The sequence below is a fragment of the Artibeus jamaicensis genome, unplaced genomic scaffold (genome assembly GCF_021234435.1).
Source record: "Artibeus jamaicensis isolate MK-2021 breed Jamaican fruit bat unplaced genomic scaffold, CSHL_Jam_final scaffold_833, whole genome shotgun sequence".
In the NCBI taxonomy this organism is placed as follows: Eukaryota; Metazoa; Chordata; class Mammalia; order Chiroptera; family Phyllostomidae; genus Artibeus; species Artibeus jamaicensis.
In genome coordinates this window covers 15,226,231-15,249,419 of record NW_026522056.1, presented here as the reverse complement: position 1 = coordinate 15,249,419, position 23,189 = coordinate 15,226,231, and the positions used below count along the sequence as shown (strand labels likewise).

The following is a 23,189-nucleotide window of genomic DNA, read 5'->3' as shown; positions in this document are numbered from 1 at the left end:
AAAACCCACTATGGCAAAGTTTGTCATTTTGTTCAACGCTCATTCCTGGCACATAGAAGGTGCTCAATAAAGATTTGTTGAATGAATGAATGAATGAATGAATGAGCATCCCCATAGACACAGGCAGCAGTGCTAAGGTAGAAACCCATCATTTGCACTGTAAATAAATTTACTCACAGTCCTTGCTAGTGAGTCTTAACAGTTGAGTCACATGTATCAAATCAAAAAGTTCAAGTGAAATAGTTTAGAGCTAGTGCTTATTAATGTTCATGTAATTTAGATCCTGATAACATTCACCAAGTCATTTTTTCTCTGAAAGAAAAAAGATATATTCTAGGGAAAAGAGAAATGATGAATAATTCTCATTAATTTCTCTGCAGTTGCGTGTCAGGATGCAATGTTATTATCTGAAGAAAAAAATGAATAAATCCTGGCAAAAAAAAAAAAAAGATTATTAGCTCAGGAGATGTACCTTAGACGTCCTTATACTTTCTGAGCCTATAAACCTTAGTTTATAAACCCAAAGGTAAGTCTGTTGTTTTAAGGGGAAAAATACAGAAAAAAATTTACTTCTCAATTTGGGACTTCTCATTTTCCTTATCAGAAAATGTTGATGGGATCATTTACTTGAGTAAATGGGAGTAATGAAGGGATTATATTCTAATGATGGCGTCTAGACTCCTGAGTAACTTCAATACGAACCCGCGCTGCCTCGGGGTAGGGATCGGTTATCCCATTCTTCACCCGCCGGCGTCTCCATCCCCGCTTCCGCCTGTCCTCCTACCCGCCCGCTTCCGCACCGGCTCGGGCTTCCGTGTGCGCGGGCTCACTGCGCCTGCACAGCGTGTAGACGCCACACGCTCCCGGAAGTGGGAGGTGTCTACTTCAGTTTGTGTGGCTGAGGCCGCGGGAACGCCAGCCGGTAATATTTTGACCGAGAAAGGCGAGGTTTTCGAGCTTGGCGGAGTGAGAGTGAGCGATCGTGGAGCTCCTGGTGCTCTCTTCTTACGTGACACCGGGCATGGAGGATGAGCAGAGCAAGGAGCCTGGCGGCGAGGCCGTGGCTCCCGCGTGGCTGGAGTCACCGCGGTCGGTGTCTGGGGAGGAGCCGCAGCACCCGCATCCCGAGGTGAGGAGACCGCCCACGTCGCCGCCCGCGCCCGCAGCCCAGGACTCCCGCGCGCCCCTGGGTGCCAGGTGTCCTGCACAATGGCAGCCTGGGCACCCTTTGACCCCAGCCGAGGTCGATTTTTTCTGTCCCCAGCTCCCGGAGCCTTTACTCTGGGTGGTTGTCACAGAGCCCTTTGGTCCTAGTTACCTTCTAGACGAGAGTCAATAGTCAAGAGGATAACTATGTGAACTGTGGTTTTGTAAGTTCTCAGTGGGGATTCTGAATTAAACATTCTGTGCACAGTGTTGCGGTAGTCATTCTACGACCAGTTACTGTCACGGTAATTGGTAGGGTTTATTTTTAATCGCACTATGTCTATGTCACGTAAGACCCTTAAGCCCGTCTCTTCCAGCCTTAAGAAAAGGTGATTGTGTCTTTTAGTTGGAGATTCGTCCCTGATTTTTGCCTCCTTAGCACTGTCTCATATGACTTAATTTTCTAAATGATTTCAACAGTTTGGTAGGTTCTAGTTACAGTGACAAAATGGAAAAAATGGACTTAAGAGCGTATTTATTCATCTTGTTTAATGCATATAGTTATTTTGACCAGCGTTGAGGATTGTAAATAATCAAATTGAAATTGGTCATTTTCTATTCATAACAAACTAATGTTGAGCCCCTCAGAGACTGAATACTTGCAAGAGGCTTCCTAGCTAATGCTGCTTCCCTGTACAGTAATTCTCCAAGTAGCAGCTGGAACAATCTTTTGTAATAACACGATTCTTACTGGATTGCTCCCCTCTTTAGTGTCCAGCGTGCTCCCCGGTAGACCCAGCTCCTGCGAGCCCAGCTGACAGCATCACACACAGTTCTCCCCTTTGGCTCCTAGTGCGCCTGGCTGCCAGGCCTTCCTTAAGGGTCTCTGTGTGCTCCCTTTGGCTTGCGTGCTCTTCCTGTGTTGTTGTTGTTTTTTTTGCATAGAATTATTTATTCTCCTTTAGATAATATTTTCAGAAGAGACTGTCCTTGCCTCTTCTCTCTAAAGAACCATTAATCTTCCACCATATTTCCCTCTCAGTCTGTGGTACTGTCAATATCATCATGTAAGCCAGTTTAAGAATAATTTTTAAAGTTTCTTTTAATAAGAGAAGTGCAATTGAGTATACACTTCATTATATTTGAGTCTTAAAACTCTGAGATATGGTGACTTAAAGCCTGGGTCTGTGTTCCAGATTGGTTTTAGCGACTGCCGTATTTGTTAAAAATCTATTGTTGAGTACTCTTAATACTTGATGGTAGTTTTTTAAAAATTCCCAATGAAGCAAAGTATTTTTTATTGAAACTTAGGTAAGTGAAGTTCTGTTATCCCTAATATTAGTTGTATTTGTAAGCTAATACATGTTGCCTTTTTATATTTTTAACCAGTAGGCTTAAATTCCATCAGAACTCTTCCTTTGGAAGAATGTTAAGTTCAAGACTGCTTTTAAGTTTGTGTGTGTCTATGTACACGCACGTGCAGATCAGATGTAGTTCTTTTTTTTAAGAACTAGATAATGCAAATTTTTTTGGTAATAAAATGAACACATTTCCAAGATATCTATTTTCATATGCTCTTGCCACAGGAAATTTTTCTTTTGATTAAACAGTTACCAACTTACTTGTTAAAGCATTCCATATTAAAACAACACATTTTGTTCATTTAAAAAAAACTTCAAAGGGTCAGGCTATCAATTTCTTGCTGGTCACAGTAAAGGACACATCAGTTTGGGAATACTTACCTTTTTGTAAAAGAAACTATGTAACTTATCTTTAAGTTTAGGAACACTTGAGTATTTTGCTACAAGATCATGGTAAACGTCTGTTTAGTGTAAAAGATTTTTGTGGTCACTCCCCATAATGTAAAGTTGGTGTTATTTGGGATAATATAAATCATACAGCCACTTGGATACATGAAAATTGCAAAACATCACAGTGCTGTGCGGGTGAGTATTCCCCTCCATCCTGTGTACTCTGTCCTGCTTCCTTATTGTGTGGCCAGTAGTGTGTGTGACAGGTGATAGGTGGGCAGACATGGGGGAGGATGCAGTTGTCAATCTATTGCATTATTTAGTAAACTACTGTGGTGTTTTTTGTAGGTTAATAGTCTGTGTAGGAATTTTAATGATTTTTTTTCTTGCTCCTTAGCGGATTGATTTGAGCATCCTTCTTTGGAAGCCATTAGCGTAGACCTCAGCGCTGATCAGTGAGTTCTGGATCTTGACAGCGCCCTAAAATTCACTGAAGGGAGAGGGCTCAAGTTGGACCTAGAAGAGGAAGCAGATTTTTAAAAAAGTCATGCTTGATAGCATATCTAGAGGAAACCTAAGTGTTAACTTTCCAGTAACTTTTGTAACTTCTGTTTTAGATAAGAATTAAGTACATGAATCAAAGAGAGGATTTAACCAAAGAGAAAATTTACGTAAATTAACCAAAACAACAGTTTTGGTAGACAAACTATTACTCATTGTGCACCTAAATTTGAACCTGACTGAAGATGAAGTTTAAAATTAAATGTAATTTATAGACAAGAAAATTATCCTGATTAAATTCGAATGATAAAGTAACCAGTTATAAATTTAATATATTATTGAAAAAAATTATTTTCTTAGCTTTAGTCAAAGATCAGTGTAATGAAGCCTTTAAACATTTGTCAACAAGGAACTTTAATATAGTATTTTTTATTTCAAATGCAAGCAAAAGTTTACTTAGAAATTGCAGAGATAGAAAAAGTGAGCCAGTGGACAGCATGGGCTCAGGATACAAATTGCAGATGCAAAGGAAGGGGCCTTGGAGCTTAGAAGAGACAGGGAGGGCGCCAAGACACAAACCTGGAGGGAAGAAGGGTGGGGGATGGTGAGGGAGGGGGGGAAGCTGATGCACCAGAGAGGGAGAGGGGGGAGGAGGAGGGACTAGTTATTTTTCAATTTATGGACAGTTTACACATTAGTCTCTTCAGAGGAGCTGGGAGTAATTCTTGAGTACTCAAGTACAGAGTACCTAGCATTACATTTCCTGTAAATGTGCGTTGAATTAGAGTGAGCACTTAGAGTAAGAAATAGTTCCTGAACCTTCACAATTAGTTCTAAGTCAAGGATGATGGCCTTTTCCTGGCTATCCCCTGTAATCTGTAAGTGAAGTTCACGTGGGACAGTGTGGCCAGTTGTGACCAAGTTAAGATGTTTTAATGTGGATTAATAACAAGTGCCAAAGCATTTTTGAAAACTCGGGAACATCCCTGATATTGTAACACTGCATGTGGAAAATAGTTAACTTATAAATGAATCTCGGAAGCATCATCTTAGTATATCGGGACTACCTGTAGAATGATTAAAATTAAGTCGTTTTTCTTTAGTACACAGATTTCTATATCAGAAAAGAGAAAAGGTTTATAACATAGTAATAAAGTTATCCTGAATAACTGTTGTACGTGACCTTTGGAAAGTGTGTGTTTGAAACTGACTACATTTTCTTCTTTGCCTTGAGTACTAGGAAATTTTGAACTAGATTTCTAATTCATTTTATTTTTACATTTGGCAATCCTGTTATCTTTGTGAAAGGAATTCAGGTGAAAAACTTCTCAGGAAGTTGCTTATTTATACATGTACAATGTTATAAAGATTAATTTAAAATTAGTTTGTATATTGTAGAATATTGTTAGTCAAAAGGTCTGTTCTATTGTCGGTGGTGGTAATAAGTAAAATTATCATTTATTATTATTAATATCCACAGTGGGTATGGTGTTAGGAGCCTGATATACATGTCATTTAATCCTTATAATAATCTTGCCTAAATACTGTTTAGCATTACCAAATACCATTTGAGACAATTATTATGCTTTGTTTTATAGATAAGGAAATAGAAGATCAGAGGTTAATAAGTAACTACCTATGGTCATGCTGCTGGTAAATGGTCAGCTGCGGCTCTGGATGAGGTGGCTGTGACTCTCAACATTAGTGCTCTTTTTACGTAGCTTCATTGTTACAAGGAACTTCTTGACTCAGAGGAGAACAGGGTCTGTGTTTGGAAACACATCTCTTCCTATCCTGCCTCTTCCCTCCAGGAGTTACAACAGGCATTTTTCATTGAACATGGAGCACAAAGAGATGCCCCCCTCAGGAGTTTGACTCTCTAAGATATTTGTACTGATTTTAAACTATGTCTTTTTCTTTTTCTTTTTTTTTTGGTAGAAGAAGCAACGATGTAGACTTGATGGTCAAGAAACAAAAGGATCTAAGTTCATTACCTCCAATTCAAGTGACTTCAGTGACCCAGTTTACAAAGAGATTGCTATTACGAATGGCTGCATTAATAGAATGAGTAAGGAAGAACTCAGAGCTAAACTTTCAGAATTCAAGCTTGAAACCAGGTAAATAAAAATCACTTTTTAAAATTAGAAAAGTATTCCATGCTCATCCTAGAAAATCTTGAAAACACTGAAAAAGCTAAAAATAATCTACAATCTTACCATTAAGAAATAACCATTATTAACAATTCAAATAACAGCAGCCACTTACAGTCTTGCTCAGGAATCTGTGAGTACAGCTCTGATTTTTTCCTGCCAGTCTGTTGGCTGAGAGACTAGGACTGAGGAGTCGAAGTCTCCATAGTTTCTGACAGTCTGCCAGCAATGTAAAGGAATATCTATCTTGTTATATTAAGTGTGTTTTAAATTTTTTAGTTGCTCATTTGGTTGTGGGATAATATTTTATTAATGAGATTGAGTATTTTGTCCATTTGTACCATTTTATAAGGAGGGTTTCTTTGAAACCAGATTACTTTAAAAAGTCATTTACCTACCAGGAAGTATTTTTTCCCTTGTTTTGTTTTCTAAAAATATGCAGAATAATAGCATGCATTATGTTTAACTATATATTGAATGAGAACTCAGTGTAGCTTAGCCAACTATGTGTGTGTGTCTTTCATGAGATGAATACATACTTAAGATTTTATTAGTTATTTTTTCGAAGACCAAATTATTTTGACTTGGGGCATGAGACAGGAATGACCTTTGGAATCCAGAAAATATGAAGGTTGTTGGTAGGCAATAGAACTTTTAGGCATTAAGAAAAAAGTTGACTACATGCAGTAGATGAGAAGTGTTATTGTTTCTGGCTGTCCCTTAATCCTTCTTCTCTTGTAAGGATTATTACTCCTCTTTCCTTTAAAATAGAGCTTCTACTACTTTTCAAAAGAGTACACACATAATATACTTTTCTTCTATTTTCTCTATATCTTAATTTGAGAAGAAACCTCATTTCCCCTTAACTTTTCCTGTTATGAAGATAACAACCTGTAGCCTTTGGATTTTCTGAGCAAAATTTTTGTCCTTCCTGGGTATGAAGACCAATTGCTTACTCGTGACTTTCATGAGAGCTAGAGATCTAGATGTATGTTTGTACGTTAATTCAACAAGCACTTACTGAATTCTAAGCACTACACTAGGCATTAAAGTTTTAAAGGTAAAACAGATCTTTTTCCCACTTTGTAAACCCCATGGTCTTCTGGGAAAATACAAAAACAAATGATCACAATGCATTTTGTACATTGAATACATGAGAGTACTACATGAGAATACACAAGAGAGTCTGTCTTGGGGATTCAGGGTGACATAGGAATTGAAGTGTCAGACAGCTCTGTTTCAGGCAGAAGAAACTCAAAACTCCTAATTCCTGATTGTATGTTTTTTTGCTACATGATCTTTTTTTTTTTTTAAGCTATTGTGCAACCAAAGTTATAGAACACGAAAGTATACCACATATTCGGGCAATGACATAGCATGTTTTGTCTATAGTATGTGATGTACCATGGGGAGTGGGAGCTTCTGAAGATTATACTGAAATCCTAGGTCATGTGGTGAAAGAACTCTATGCTAAAGTCTTCTGTTTTACTTTGTAAGCAGAAGGGAGCCCCTGAAGGTATTTTCAGCAGGAAATTGGCACTAGTGCTCAGTTCTCAGTAACATAAAAAGTGAATAGGAAGATTGTGACGGTGGCAACGCCTGCCATAGTCGAGGAAGCTACTGGGAACCGTACCAGAGAGAATTGAGGACACCTACAGTTTGAATGTTTCTGAGTTGGAATTGGCAGAAATGGTGATGGTTTGATTGTGGACGGGCAGGGGAGATGTAAAAGATGCAAGTTTCAGGAGCAGCCAGTTATACATTGTGTTGCCATTAGGGTTACAAGTAACCTTTTTAGTAAAATAGGGTTTCTCCAAAAAAAAAAAAGGTAATTAAGACAAAGTAATTCAGAGCTGTTACGTGACCAAGACGGGGGACACTCACAACACCTTAATGTGAAAGGAGGTGAGGGGCTGTCTTGCTGGGTTTGGGTAACGTGGAAAATCTCAAGCAAATAAAAATATATTAAACATTTTATCTTAAAATAACTACTAGTTAATCATCATTGTTTTCATGGACAGGATTCCCTTTCAGTGGTAGTTTAGAAAGGAAAACAAAGGCTTAAAAATATTTTTTAGTAGCCACTACTCAGTGCTGTGACCAAAGTGCCTTACTTGTCACCACATGTTCATAAGACGTGACTGTTACTACTGTTTGTATTTGCAAGGCGTTGTGCAGCTCAACCAAGTAAGTCCTGAAGGAAGTCTGAGTGCTGGTTGTGGCTCTCAGTTTTTTTTTTTGGAGAAATACATGCTGTTTGAAGAACATGACCACCTTTACCAGCCACTGTTACCCATTTAGGACAACCATTCCCCTCCCCACCCCGTTTGTGGGACATGTGTTTTAACAATCCCTATAATACTGAACTCTCCCCAGTCATATTCTACCCACGGTAAATGAAGAAAGCAGCATCTAACTAGGAAGTTACTGAGTGTCACAACATTTTTCTGGACACAGATCATTCTGGGGTATGTTATAAATTAGTTTTCCTAGTTAAATAGCTAACAGACATTCAGCTTTATTTCCTAGGCTCGTATATTTTCCTGTTCATCTGGACTTTTTTAGTTGTCTAACCTGCAAAAGCCAAAAAAAGGGAAGGGATAGCACAGTGTGTTTAATTTACCTGACTTTTCACACGTGGCAATAGAGCGATTCAACATTAATTTCAGGTTTTGCGTCATGTATGTCTTAATCCTTAAGGTGATCAGCTGCGTAGGTGGTGTATGGTGTATGTTGAAGACAGTGCTTTTACTACAAAAATAAAAAGTTACTTGTGAAGGAAAACAATAATTCTGTATGAAACCTAGTATTTTAACTACTTCTTTGCTAAGTAAGCTTTGAGTCTTGTTTCCTTTACATTCATTTTTAGCTCACATTTGCTAAGTTACGCTCTGACTGCCAGTGACAGCAGGTAAGAGTTCAGATTCCTGACTGTGAAATTCACCTAAGAGTTGATTTTATTATTTTCCTTAGAGGAGTAAAGGATGTACTAAAGAAGAGGCTGAAAAACTATTATAAGAAGCAGAAGCTGATGTTGAAAGAGGACAATTGTGCTGGCAGTTACTATGACTACATTTGTATTATTGACTTTGAAGCCACTTGTGAAGAGGGTAACCCACCCGAGTTCTTACATGAAATAATTGAATTTCCTGTTGTTTTACTGAATACTCATACCTTAGAAATAGTAAGTGAATTGTTCTATTTTAATTTTGTTCTTAGCAGCAACTGTCCTGGGGTTGGGTGGTAAGGCAGAGGGTCTCAGCTGCCGTTTCAGATAGAGTTAGGATTCTGAAGTGGGCTTTTTGCTCTTGCTGTGTATGTGGTATCAGCTTGATTAATAGAAAAGCTATAGTAAAATAATTTCACAGTCTGCATTTCTCCTTTTCCAATAGCTAAAATTACAGTGTTTTTTTCTGTTTGCTTAGAACACATATCTGGCTGGACATCAGAATCTCCTGGGTCATGGGCGGGGAGAAAAGATACTGATGCCTGATGCTCATCCCAGAGATTCTGGTTGAGCTGTTCTGTTCTGGAATCCCGACATCAGCACTTTTTAAAAGCTCAGTTGATAGGCAATCAGGGTTGAGAACTACTGCTATAGTGTGCTCTGATCTCTGAAAAATCACCTTTCAACTTAAAACTGGCCGTGTAATATATATGCTTGAGAGACTAGTTGTCAGTGCTACTCATTCAGGAAGTCACCAGCAATCCTCCAACACAATATTCCTTGCCTTGTAAAATCTGAGTGAGGATATATCATAACATCTCATTGTCCAAAGTTACTCCCAATAATTTGGGAGTAAATATAAAGAGGCTTTATGCATTAACATTTATATGGTTTTTTTGTGTTCTTTAGAGCCTCTTTTAGTTATATTTTTAATCAGCCTATTTATTTAATTTCCATGTCCAAAGCATATTAAAGGTAAATGAAAGGAAAAACAAGCTATGAAGGCAGATAATCTTGCATATCTCACTGCATTCTACTTTCTCTCTTACTCAAGGACATTGCTCTGGCAATTCTCCTCCCTCACTTAGACATTAATGATTTATTGCTGTCCCCTATATTGTTCCCGTCACATGCGAGCATGTTGTCATTTTTCACACTGTAAAAAGCCTTCATGTGATCCCATTTCCCCGCCAGCTGCCCTGGTTCTTTGTTTCTCTATGGCAAATTTCTTTGACAAAGTTGTACATACTTCTGACCATTTCCTCCCATTCTCTCTTAAATCCACACCATCTCAGGTTTGAGTAATGTATTCATTTCCATCACTCACTCCACTGAAATCAGTCATCATTGTCATCTTTGCCCTTTACCCAAATCCTGCAAAATTGACCACTCTCTCCTTGAAACACTTTCTTGAAGTAACTGACTGCAGGGACACCTCAATTCTCTTGATTTTTCTCCGGCCTCACTAGTTAATTACCTTTTGCAGTTTTCCTTTCAGGTTCCTTATTTTCTTCCCACTTCCTAATATCAGGTGCCCAGGTCCTCTTCTTTAATGATCTCCTCTGTCATCTCATTCCTTAGCTTTAGAACTTACATTCTGATGACTTCCAAATATAAATGTCCAATCTGGACCTCTGTCCAAATCCAGACTCCTTACTTAACATCTTAGACATCTCAACAGACACCTTAACAAGTTTCCAATTGAATTCACCCCAGATTACCGATTTTATCTTCAGCCTGCCCCAGCTTGAGTGATGGCCACTCTGTCTAATTGCTGTGTCCAGAACCTTGGTGTCATCCTCGATACCTCTGTTTCTCTCACATTACACATTCAGCCTGACAGTGACCCCTGTTTGCCTTCAAAATATATCCAGAACGGAGCCCCAGTCACTTCTTGTTGGATTTACTGTATTTACCAGCTAACCGGTTTCTGGGTTTCTATCCCTGACCCCCACAGCCAGTTCTCAACACAGTGTCCAGAATGATTCTTGTAAAATATAGGTCAGATCACTTTATTTCTCTGCTCACAACCCATCAGTAACGCAGAGTAAAAGTCCTAGGTCTTACATGATCTGTCTTCTTGCTACCTCTGATTGTATCTTACTGACATGCTTGCTGTTTCGCAAAAAATGCCATACGTGCTCCATCCCCTTCACCTCTTAGGCTTTTATCTGATTCCTTTTCCCCAGAGAGTTTGCTGCTAATTCCCTCCATCCCCGTCCTTCCTTAACTCTAACCTTCTAAATAAAGCCTGACCGGGTTACCTATTTAATAGTGTAGCTCAAACACTCCCACACGCCCAGTGTTTCTGATCGCTCTTACCTGCTCTGTTTTCTAATAACCCTCCTCACATTTTAACTAACTATGCAAGTTACTGAAATGTTAATTAAACATTTGGTCAATGAATGCATACTTCTCTGTAGCATCATTCTGTTAAAAGCATTAAATAGTAAAGTTTTATTGGTGTTAACACTTAGTATCACCCTCTTGTAATGATAAGTGAAGTTGCAGAATATTTTTGAAAGATTTTCATTTAAAATTATAAAGCAAAATATTGATACTTAGAAAAAGATAGACTTCATTTATTTATAAAATTTAATTAAGTAGAATTTTTTTCTTTTGTAGTATGTCTTGTAAGTAAAGAGCATCTAGGTTAAAAAAATTTTTTTATTCTCACTCAAGGGTATGTTTATTGATTTTGCGGTGGGAGCGGGGAGAGACACATTGATGTGAGAAATATCGATTGGTTGTCTCCTGTGAACAACCCGGGTAGGGATCGAACCCACAACCTTTTGGTGTCTGGGATGATGCTGCAACCCACAGAGCCACCTGGCCACGGCAAGAGCATCAGAGTTACAAAGTGCAAATGTTCTTTGCTCTCCTTTACGTTTGTTTTTTTACACTTGTTAGTGAATATTTATAATTCATCTACCTAATACACTAAGGTATAAGAAAATTATTCTTAGGAATTTTACTTTTTTTAAATTAAAAAATTTAATGTTTAAATCTACCACAAAGAATATTCTTTGTCTTTTTCTCCCTATCTGCCTAGTATTAACAGTTTCTGCCTATAAATCTTTGGGCTTTGAAATTGTCCTTAATTTTTAACAAGTGACTGAGTGTGATCTGGTAACAATACTGGCCTTACTGAGTTCACAGAGACGATGTGAGCATAAAATAAGGCAAGCAAGAAGGATTCTTGAAGAGGTTAAAAATTGCAGAAAAAGTAAATAAATAAACATTATCACCCTTTAAACTACTAGATATCATAGAGTCAAATTTTGACTATTTAGAATTCAATTACAATGGAATCTTTAATATAATAATGACTATTCAGGAGTAAATGCAAGCAGTAATCTGGAGCTAATTTGTTATAACTAAAGACTGGTATTTAAAATAATTTATTATTATTTGAAAAGCTTTTAGTATCTTGAAGGTAGAGGTTGCGTTTAATAAGCTTTACAGTTTCAAAACATTATGAACAAAATTTTTTTAACATTTTGCTCCTCAGGAAAATGTTTGTTTAAACTCTGCCACCTTGCTTGCAGACACTTGATTTCTCATAAAATGTTTTAAACTCCGAAACATAATTTTTTAATTAAAAAAATCAGAGTGCTTCTGGAGAATTTATCAAGGCACTCTCTTAATTAAAATGGATTATAAGGGGAAAAATCAGAGTGCTTTGGGCGTGGGGAGTTATCCTTAAACTGGTAAAGCTGCACAATTCTGTGCCACACGCACCTATGAAATCACACTGTCGTGTGACTGAAGTTGTCATGTATCGTGTGTCACCAACCTCATGCATCAAACATGGATTGACTGGCTGTTCTTGCCTTGTAGGAAGACACGTTCCAGCAGTATGTGAGACCCGAGATTCACACACAGCTTTCTGATTTCTGCATCAATCTAACTGGAATTACTCAGGTTATAATCTTATGTTCTTTTTTCAGGAGTTTGAAAGAAGTTTTGAAATTAGTGATTTATTTCGTAGTTTTAACACATTAGTGTTGTAAACAATTTAAGTTAATATGATACTCTGTTGCTTTGTAAAGATCTTTCATAGTGTAATGTTTAAGAAATTAGAAAAAGAAATTTTACATCTGGTAAAATTTTTGTCAGCTTTTCCTCTTAAAGAGTCGTAGTGATGACTCTGAAGTTTCATATGCTTGGAATGTTAGTAAAATAAATGTCATTGTGCTGAACTCAGAGCTAAAGTTTTAGAATCTATCTGCATTCAACCTGACTTTATATGCAGTAAAGTTTAATTTTTTACGTCTCTGATTTTTTGTTGCGCTCTAATGTGGCAGGCCCTTTGTTCATCTGTTTAGTTCCTTCCTTCATTCATTCACTCACTCACTCACTCACTCACTCAGCAGGTACTTGAGTGCCTGCTATACTTGCCAAGGTACTAGGGATACAAAGATGGTCAAGCCAGTCTCTCCAATTTGGTTAACAGTACATTACTCAGGAGGACACAGAATGAACCAGTGATTGCAATATGGTGAGGAAGGCTGAGAAGTCAGTGTTTCATCAGGATTTTGCAGGCATCTGAAAAAAGGGCTTCCTATGACGGATGTCCTGGGACAAGCTTCTCAACGTTGGTGAACTTGGGCTGAGTCATGATAGGTCAATAGGCAGAAAAGAATAACTGGGCATTTCAAGTGTGGATGGCAGAACTGTAAGTAGTTCAGGATGGTTCAAGGTCCATGGTCATAAATAAAGCTAAAGTGGTAGGCCCAGGTGAACCAGATCATGAAACACCTTGTGTGTTTTTACACTGAAAACCTTGGTACGTGTTTGGAAGGAGTTAAGTTTGGGTAAGATTCACATTGTAAGAAGACCAGTTTGGCGGTGGTATGTAGTATGTGGTGGAAAGATGTGAGCCTTGAAGTAGAGGTTACTGTAGAGGGCTGTGGCTCCCGCGAGAGGGGATTCTTTGTTCCCCACTCCAGACAGTCGGTAAGCTGCTGGGTTGAGGCTGATCTTAAATCTCGACTTTGGGAGTATTATGTGCTTCACTTGAAAGTAATCCTCAATACTTGGCTATAAACAGTTTTTTGTCTTAAAAATGAATTTTTGGTGTTTCTCGGCAAAGGAAACCATGAAGAATTTAAAATGTCATAGATAAAACTTTCTTTTTCTGTTCGTTTCCTGCTAATATTTGTGTCTGGGTGTTTTTTAGGACTACATGCAGCTACTCTGATTTTTATATGTTTTCCTTTTATATCCCCAGGATCAGGTAGACAGAGCTGATACCTTCCCTCAGGTACTGAAAAAAGTAATTGACTGGATGAAATTGAAGGAATTAGGAACAAAGTATAAGTATTGCATATTAACAGATGGGTAAGTAGGAAAATTATTATCTTTTTGTCTACTTGTTAAGATTAGAGATGTCCTTATTTACATAATAACCACAAAAAATTATTTACTAATGGAGACAATATTTTTCCTTTTGTATTCTTGTTCTTAGTTAAATTTGAATTGTAGGGATCAAAGAGAAGAAAGCAAACAAGGATAATAGTCTAATCCAGGACTAGAATACTAGAGAAAGATAAATATTAATATGTAAAGTGAAAACTGTTTTCATCAGGACACTTACGTTCTCAGCAAAGGCAAACTGTTGAGTCTTGGCTTTCGAGGTTCTCTCGTCTAGTCCTGCCCTGCGTGTGGAGCCTGAGCCACCGGCCGTCGCTCTTTTCCCCTCCAGCCAGGCTGGCCCGTGCGTCCCACGGCGTGTCCTTCATGTTCTTCCTCGTGCTGTCCTTTCCACGGGGCCGTTCTCTTCCCTGACCACTTCTTTGTTATTCAGCAAAGCCCATCTCATGCTTTACTTCGGACGTTACGTTTCACGTTGATTTATTTTTTCTTGACGTCCTGTGGTAGCCTCTCAGATGCGTGTCATTCGTGTTGGCATCCCACTAAATATTTGGATGTCTAAACTTTAAGTATGTTAAAACATGTTTGCAAGGAGATTAAAAACCCTTTTAGAGCAAGGACTTTTGCTACTTGGTAGTCTTTTGTATAATGCTTACTATAGTGCTGAGCTCAAAATAGATGCTCAAAAAGCATTTGTGAAATGAAAGATTAAGGGGGAAGATAAGAAACATCAAAACAAACATTGTGCCAAGGTGGCTTCTCTCCCATAAAGCTATTAAGGTTCAGGAAGAAAGTCCTAATAGTCAATTTCTGTTTCATACTGTGGAAGTTTGTACACTGCACCTATGATGTCATAGACATGAAGGGTTTAGAGACCCTCACATACAGCGGGGAAAGAGCAATGAATTTAATCACTTTGTAATTGTGTTTAAAAACGGATTTCAAACACACGTGAGCAGTGTTCCTGCCAAAGTACATAGGTGTTCCCGGCGTAACACATTATGTGTGATTCTGTAAAAATCTCACATTCTGGGGCAGACCATTCAAAGCCGGTGCCATTTTGTAACTGGAGCACTAACAAAATCAGTAATTGATGCCTCCAGACACACTTGGAGCAGCCCAGGCAAGCATCTCAGGGCAGGTGAAAGTCATCGCAGAGGATGTTACAGACGCATGGAAGCAATGGGGTCCTGGGGACAGGCACTGGCTTGTAATTGTCTTAAAGTACAGTTGAAGTTTACTCTCAGATCAGCTACTGTCCTGGCAATGGGACCCCAGAAAGAAATCTTTCTTTCCTGCCAAAGGTTATAAGTTTGACTGCTACTATTCTGATTCCCTTTGGCTAGGAAAGCCCATGTGCAGAACTGACACAATTTCCGCTTTGTACACTCCATATTCTCCTATTGAATGACATAGGTTGATTGGTGTTACAGAAGCACACTGCAGCAAAACAGATTGTGCTCTAACTACTTGATACAAGTTCCATTTGTCTCCTTCACATATTTTGTTAACTTATGTTTTATTGTTTTATTTCAAAATACACCCTCAAAGAACTTGCTGATATGATAAACTTGGCATTAAAGCAAAACTTATTTTAGAATTATGCAAAAATAATCAACAAGATGTAGGTTTGCCCAGTTAATGAGAACCATGAAAATAATTGAGATGGGCCTTGTAAGAATTAGTTTGTGAAAAAAAATTTAATATACCCAACTTCTTATTTTTTGTTAAAGTTTATGTTTGGATCTGTATTTTGGAGAAAGATTTTAAAAGGGAACATGTGTAAATAAGAAACAGAATGGCTTAAAATACTTATTTGTAAGAATAGAATGGCATCGAGTTTATCTTTTTTGTTGTTTCTGATTTCTAAGTTCATGGGATATGAGTAAGTTCCTGAACACTCAGTGCCAGCTCAGTGGGCTCAAATACCCGCCTTTTGCTAAAAAGTGGATCAATATCCGAAAGTCATATGGAAACTTTTACAAGGTAAAATTTTTGCATTTTATTGATTATACTCTCATATGCTCTTGACACATTTATTATAGTTTGTTTACACATTAAGTTGTGATTTACTATGTGCTTTTCACAGAAAAAGGCCATATAATTGTTACTTCTCAGATTCCAAATTAGTTCATCTGAGTGGAGAAAGATAAGCTGTTTTTCTCATTTAACCTGTTTCTTAAGTGGTTTAACATGATCTTCAATAATGTGTTTGAAACTGCAAGGCTATTCAGTTTGTGGATTGTTTGTGGGACAATTAATCTCCACTGAATTTTATCAGACTTAGTATGTGTGCAGCATAAATTTTAAAAATAATGCTGCAAAGCTTATACTAATCGGCAGTCTTCCCCATGGCCCTGATCGTTCTGGTCTGTGCTCTGAAGAAAACACTTTCAACTTTTTAAGGCTATTCTAATACTTACCTTCATATTTCTTTCTTTTTTTTTAAAGACCTTTTTTTGTTTTTTTAAGATTTTATTTATTCATTTTTTTAGAGAGAGGGACAGAAATATCAATGTGTGGTTCTTCTGCTGGGAACTGGCCTGCAAACCAGGCGTGTGCCCTGACTGGGAATCGGACCGCGATTGTTTGGTTCACAGGCCCATGATCAATCCACTGAGCTACACCAGCCAGGGCCATATTTCTAAATTAGATGTTTATGCTGTCTTGAATTTCAGTTTGAGGTCGCTCATAAGCTCCTGCAATGGAAGAGGAAGTTTAGCTCATTGAAAAGCCACCATTCCTGCAGGTCCTTCTCCTCCCTGCATCTTTCTCATGTAGTCACATTACCTCTAATTAAATCATTGCTCAGTGTGTACATTCCTACATGATAGTGCTCACAGCCTTTCCTCAGATTCAGTAACTGACTTCTTTAGTTTCCTTATCCTGTTCCTTTCCATTCAAACTGTATATCTTGGCTCTGTCTGCACTCAGAATGTTCAGGTAGTCTGTCAGTTTCATTTTTTTTCCTCGGGGGAATACGTGGAGTCTCGAATCCCACTGTGATCCGAACTGTTTGCTGTTGAGGCTCCTAAAATCATCTGGGAGGTTTCCTCTTCTTCCCTATCGTCTGTCAGATCAGTGTCGTCTTTTTTCCTTTACTAAATTTTGGTGAAGCATATCCGAAATTAACTTCATTAGAGAAGTTTTTTTATTATAATTTTCTTTGTGCGTGGTTTTAACATTTCTTAAAACTGTTGAGAACTATGAATACAGAAAAGTGGAGTTTGACAAGATCATTTTAAAGTGAAAAATTCCTTGTAATTTCTACTCACTCAACCTTCTCTCCCCCCTCCCAGAGCTCCTTTTTAATGGGAATCTGTCTTGCTTTTTTATATAGCTTTAATATTTATATGTTTATCCTTATATAGATAGGTTTTGTCTTTTTTTAACATAATATAATTAGCCACATACTGGCTTGGGAAGTCTTCCCTCCTATTCAGTTTTTACAAGAGTTTGAGAAGAATTGATGTTAACTCTTCTTTAAATGTAGAATTTACCAGTGAATCCAACTGGTGCTGGACTTTTCTCTGTAGGATGTTTTTGATTACTGATTCAGTCTTCCTCACTTACTGTAGGTCTACTTAGATTTTATCTTCATAGTTCAGTTTTGGTAGGCCGTGTGTTTCTGTTTCGTAAGTGAAATAGTCTCTTTCACTTAAGCTCTTTAATGTGTTGGAAAAGTTATTTTTATTTATTTATTGTTTCAATTTTTATGAGTTTATTTGAGGCAAACCGATGACAAGACCGGAGAGCGAGGTCTCAGTTGCTGCTGGAAAAGGTTTTTCATGGAGCATATTCTTTTGTATCATTTGTTTTGTGATTCTCCTCGTAACCCCATGAGTAAACAATAGTACAACTGTACAGACGGAGAAGCTGAACTCTAAGATATATGGATGATTTAGCTATATAAACTGCAGAATGTAGAACTTAAAAAAAAGATTTTATTTATTTATTTTTAGAGGGCAAGGGAAGGAGGAGAACATCCATGTGTGAGAGAAGCATTGACTGGTTGCCTCCGGCACGCCCCCTTCTGGGGACCTGGCTCAAAACCCAGGCATGTGCTCTAAGCGGGAATCAAACTAGTGACATCTTGGTTCTCAGGCTGATGCTCAATCCACTGAGCCACACCAGCGAGGACCAGAATGTAAAACTTAAGAAATCTTCTTTTTAGTAAGGATATACTGAAGATAGAATAGTGGTTCTTAGAAGTGAAATCTGGGGACTGTGTAATATTTTTATATTTATCAAAATGGAGCTGGTATTTAAATAGGTTGAAAAATGCCACATGACATTGTCTTATATTCTTGATCATTATTGTTCATCGTCTAGAAATGCAAAATATTTTTGGTGCTCTGCCTGAGGAGTCAGTCAAGGAAAATAACACATTACAGAAAAATAGCGTGCAAAAAAGAGCGAGTTTGCATTAAATGGTAGAGCTTCAGTTTAGAACAACAACACATTACCTTTTATAAATGATTTGTTAAGTTACAAGACTCCAAACTTTTTAGCTGTCTTGAGGATTCCATCTGTTGATACATATTTTCATTAAAAACACTAAAGCCAGGTGGCTCCGTCTCTCAATGGATATAGCCCATTGGACTTCTAAAAACACTAAAGCCCTGGGGGTTTGAGTTACTTATTTGCTTTAATGAACCAGAAATATTTGCCCTTTGCCTAAGTTTATTTAGTTATTACTGTTAATTTTCCATTTCTTATTTTTCTACTTCACGGTGACTTGTAGAATACTTAAGAATTGTTTACTGTTTATTTATTTTCAGGTCCCTAGAAGCCAAACCAAACTGACAATAATGCTTGAAAAGCTAGGGATGGATTACGACGGGCGGCCTCACAGTGGTCTCGATGACTCCAGGAACATTGCCCGCATAGCAGTCCGAATGCTGCAGGACGGCTGTGAGCTCCGAGTCAATGAGAAGATGCACGCCGGACAGCTGATGAGCGTGTCCTCCTCATTGCCAATAGAGGGCGCTCCCCCTCCACAAATGCCGCATTCTAGAAAATAACAGTGGGTTTGCCTTTTTGCCTCTGGATCATTGACTGGAATTGATACAAAGAGGTAGCAGATGAATACTTAATTCAGTGCAAAATTGAAGCACCTTAAACAGAAAATCTTATTACAGCTCTAGACAGAGTCTATGGAGAAGGCGTATTGAATTGTCACCAGCACTTTTATATGAGCAGTATTTGTTACACAGTAATCGTTTCTGCTTAGAACTTGGTTTTATAAATTAAGGTGGCCAAGATGTGTTCCTTTGGTTTTAAATGCAAAGGTCTATTGACTCTCCTTTCGAATGTCATTTCTTATTGATGTTAGAATGTATAATGTATTTCTACATTAATATCATTAGATGAAATTATTTCTTAAATGCAGAAAAGATGGGAAAGCAGACCTTATCTTGCCTTTGGGTTTTAAGAATATTATAGGCCGATTGATTTTTGAAGTTTATATGTTAAATCCAGCAGTATGTTAAGTTTCATGAAGTACTTGGCACATATATCTGTCTGTTTCTTTTCGATTCATAATTGGAAGACTTGTGAAGATTATAGGGCCTGGTTAAAAATTCAGTATTGACATTATCATGGAAAATCCAAAGACAACACCATTTAAAGGAATGTAAGGGCTGTACCTCAGATTTTATAATAATACAGGTAAATCAGTGAGGTTTGGGTGCCAGCTTTTTGATTCCCTTCCTCCTTGTCACATATTTCTGCCCTGATTCTTAAATCTAAGAGACCATGCTTTGAAATAGACTTAAAATTGAAGATCACTACTGAATTTTGCATTTGTATTGAACATTGTGAGGTTAATAAAAGTCAAATAATGCTTTCTACCCGATCTTATGTTTTTATTACATAGTGACTGGCCAATAGATTGTTGACTAGTTAATTCTTAACTGGCTATAAAAAACAAAAATGTGTTCACAGAGTTTAGAAAGTAAAATTCCTTATTTAGAAGCTGAAAACACATATTTTCAGAATTGAATTTTCCCCTGTAGTTTTTATGAACAATTTCACTGACATTGGTCCTTTTCCATGGAACAATTTTATTGACACTGTTTGCTTCTTTTCTTTTACTTCTAATCATAATTGTGATGCTACTTTATTTTAATAATGTATGTGTTATCAAATGAATTTTATGGAGGTTTTTCAACCCTGGTACATAGAGGAAAAGTAGTTATTTTTCTGGATATGAGAATATACAGTGCTGTAGGCTCCTCACTTGAAAGAACAAATTTCTGCCCTTGGGCAGTAGCTGGAGAGTCAGCATAATGAAGGAGAAGTGGGTAACAGAAGGCACTGGAGTGGGGGGCGGTGTATGATGTCCTTAGACAGACTGGTAGGGAGTAGAGCGAAACATCTAGGTGTTTCAGGTTTGTACAGAAAACTTCAGGTTTTTACAGTGACTGTATGCTGGGATTTTTGTGAATCCCAAATATCAGCATATAATATGCCTGTGGTATTCCTCAGAGTGTAAAAGAATTTCCTTCAAATCCTTACTGTGCCAGGGCAGAGGCGTGGAGGAGAGCAAATCACTGTGGAGACCGAGGTGCCAGCAGGGCCACTTGGCGTACTCCTTAGGGGATTTTTTCTTTAGGCAAAATTCAAGCTCACGCCACAGCAAAACTATAATTATCTCTCACCAGCTTCCAGAGTGGCTCATCCACAGCTGAAACTGCAAGAGGAGAACCCGAGAATGGCAAAGAAACACTACCTTACCCTGCCCTTTTGTAGTGAAGGCCACAGTAAGATGTGCTGGGCTTCTGCCCACCCACTCCCCACGGGGCAGATTTCTCTGAGGGGACCCCTCCTGGTGCCATGCTGCTCTGGCCTCATCGATGCGGCGATGTCGCCAGAATGCTACCCATGTGCCCGCAGGACGCTCGACACTTCATTGTCCTCCAGAGCTTTGCCTGTTTTAGGAAAGCATCTCTACTTTTGTTGGTTTATAGTTGTGTCTGTGTTGTCTTTGTTGTTCTTGTAGGGGAAGTGAGCATTGGCACCTCCTAGCCCTTCATCTTGCTGACCTCCCTCTCCTCTGAACTCATTTTCCACTGCTCTGTGGACTCTGTCCTCCCCTGGGTCTGGTGCACCTCCCAGCAAATGGACTTCGTCCTGGATTTCGCTGAGACTGTTTAGTCATGCCTGTTCTCAGGAGAGGACATTAAACCTCAGGAATTCTGCTTTCTACCTTCTGGTTTTTACTGTGTCCCATTGTCTTTAAGGTCTTCAGCAATGCTGATTCTTGCAAGGACAGTGCTGAAAGGATAAATGCCTTTTAGTACTCCAGGAAACCAACAAGATTAATAGTTCTTGCCAGTTTTTATTTCGTATTAATATTATACTACATACTGTAATGATGTTCATGTGTATTATTTATTATTTACCAAAAATGCCTTTTGTATTTTTAGCCATTAGCTGTGTTCATTTTTTGCTTTCTACTTTTCACTTGTTCTGATAAATTGACATGCCAGGTTTCTCTAGTGCTATTTCCGATCCACAATCTCAGGACCAACTGAGGTGTATACCAGAGCACTGTATTTTGTCTATTTTGTTTTGTGTTCTTTTTGGATAAAATACTTCACAACATTTGCTATGAAAAAATCTTTTTCCGAAGTGTCTTTTTTTTTTTTTTTTTTTGCTTAAAAATAGACCTGCTTAATCAGCCTCATAAGGACAAGTTTCCACCTGGACTGAAATGAAAAACCATAGGAGTCACTATAACATGTCATCTATTAGAAGGGATCTTGCATTGTTGAAGGCCAGTTTATGGTTATTTTTTCAATGTGGGGTTGGCTGCCATGTTCTGTTTAGTATATCGTCATGACAGTTATCCCCAGTGATCATGCAAAATAGAGTAACTCGGAAGACAGGAAAAGAGCTGGTAGTAAAATTGAGGACGGGAGAAAGCAGGGAGGTCCAGATAACCCACCGTTTGTTTGGTGTAGGCTGTAGGCGGGGTTGCCAGAACCACTGCCTGCCTCTTGCACGAGCATGCCCCTGCCCTGCAAAAGCCCGCTTGGAAAGGCTGTATTTCGAAGGAAGGCTTTCGCTGTCTAAGCTCCTGTGGACAGTGCAGATTCTGTGAGAGCCAGGACTGGGACTCTTGCATCTTTGATTCCAACAGTGTGTGATTCCAAAAAATGCCTTGCACTGAGTTCAGTGCCAATAAATGAATGACGGCCTTAAATATCCTTTTTAAAAGTTACACTTGGAAGTTTCCTCTTTCTTCTTCGGCATCATAAACCTGTATTTCAGATCCCTTGCCCTCATGAAGTTTCCAAAGCCCATGAATTTGTTAATCCAGAGCAAGCGCTGGCAAACTACCTCCCATGGGCTGAATCGGGCCCACTTACTGTTTTTGTATGGCCTACGAACTAAGAATGGTTTTACATTTTGAATGGTAAAAACATTAAGAGATAATAATGTAGGTATCCTTGGCTTTCTGAAAACCCACATTATGCTACTTTGCTTTCAAAGAAGACCTGCATTGGTACCTGTTTTCACTGACTGTAAAAATCCAAAAATTTTGACTTTTACGAAAAAAGCCATTAGCATACTAAAGCAGGTCTTTTGTAAAAGTAAAGTGGCGTAATGGGAATTTTTGGAGAGTGGGTATACCCTTTGCTGTATGCCATTTCAGTTTACAGCAGGTCACAGGAGTGCTGTGCTAAAGGATGGCAGGGGAAAGCTGTACTTTAATGTGAAGTTAAATTTGTTTTTGTGATTTTTATAAATAAACTTTTATTGGAACAGTTGCTCGCCTGTTTGCATGTTCTTGCTGCCTGCTTTTGCACTACATCAGCAGAGTTGAGTAATTGCAACAGAGACCATCTGGCCAGCAAAGCCAAAGACACCGCTGTCTGACCCTTTGCAGGAGAGGTTGGCCTACCCCAGCCACCTGGACCTAGAGCAATATAAATGTCCATCAGTACACAAGAAATCAACTGTAGTAAGGATGCTAAGCCACCGTGGAATTGCACCTAACTTTGAAACCTGTAGGATTGTCATCTCCATTTTACAGATGGAAAAAAATGAGGTATAGAGAGGTGCATTTGCCAAAGTTTATGCAGTGGGAGTTTCAAACTGAGTCTGACTTCAGCATTAGCACTTTTCCTCTTTGCTATGCCACCTCCCCCGTAGACTTCAGCTCATTTGAATTCTAGGGACAGATTGGTTGTCCTACAAAGTCTGAACACCCACCTGCTGCACTTGAGGCATTTTCAACGTCTGTACTAAATGTTGCATATCAGGAAATAATTTGGTTTCATTCTTTGGGTGGAACGAATGTGCAAATAC

The 23,189-nt window shown here is 38.4% G+C and overlaps 1 protein-coding gene across 1 annotated transcript; it reads left to right on the top strand.

Moving 5' to 3' along the window:
* Positions 1-871: 871 nt before the first annotated feature.
* On the top strand, positions 872-22,608 carry ERI1 (exoribonuclease 1). The gene is made up of 7 exons (XM_037128852.2): positions 872-1,129; positions 5,337-5,515; positions 8,522-8,732; positions 12,336-12,419; positions 13,729-13,838; positions 15,743-15,857; positions 18,653-22,608. The coding sequence occupies exons 1-7, from the start codon at positions 1,022-1,024 to the stop codon at positions 18,893-18,895; spliced, it is 1,050 nt and encodes a 349-aa protein (XP_036984747.2). The 5' UTR covers positions 872-1,021; the 3' UTR covers positions 18,896-22,608.
* Positions 22,609-23,189: the final 581 nt, after the last annotated feature.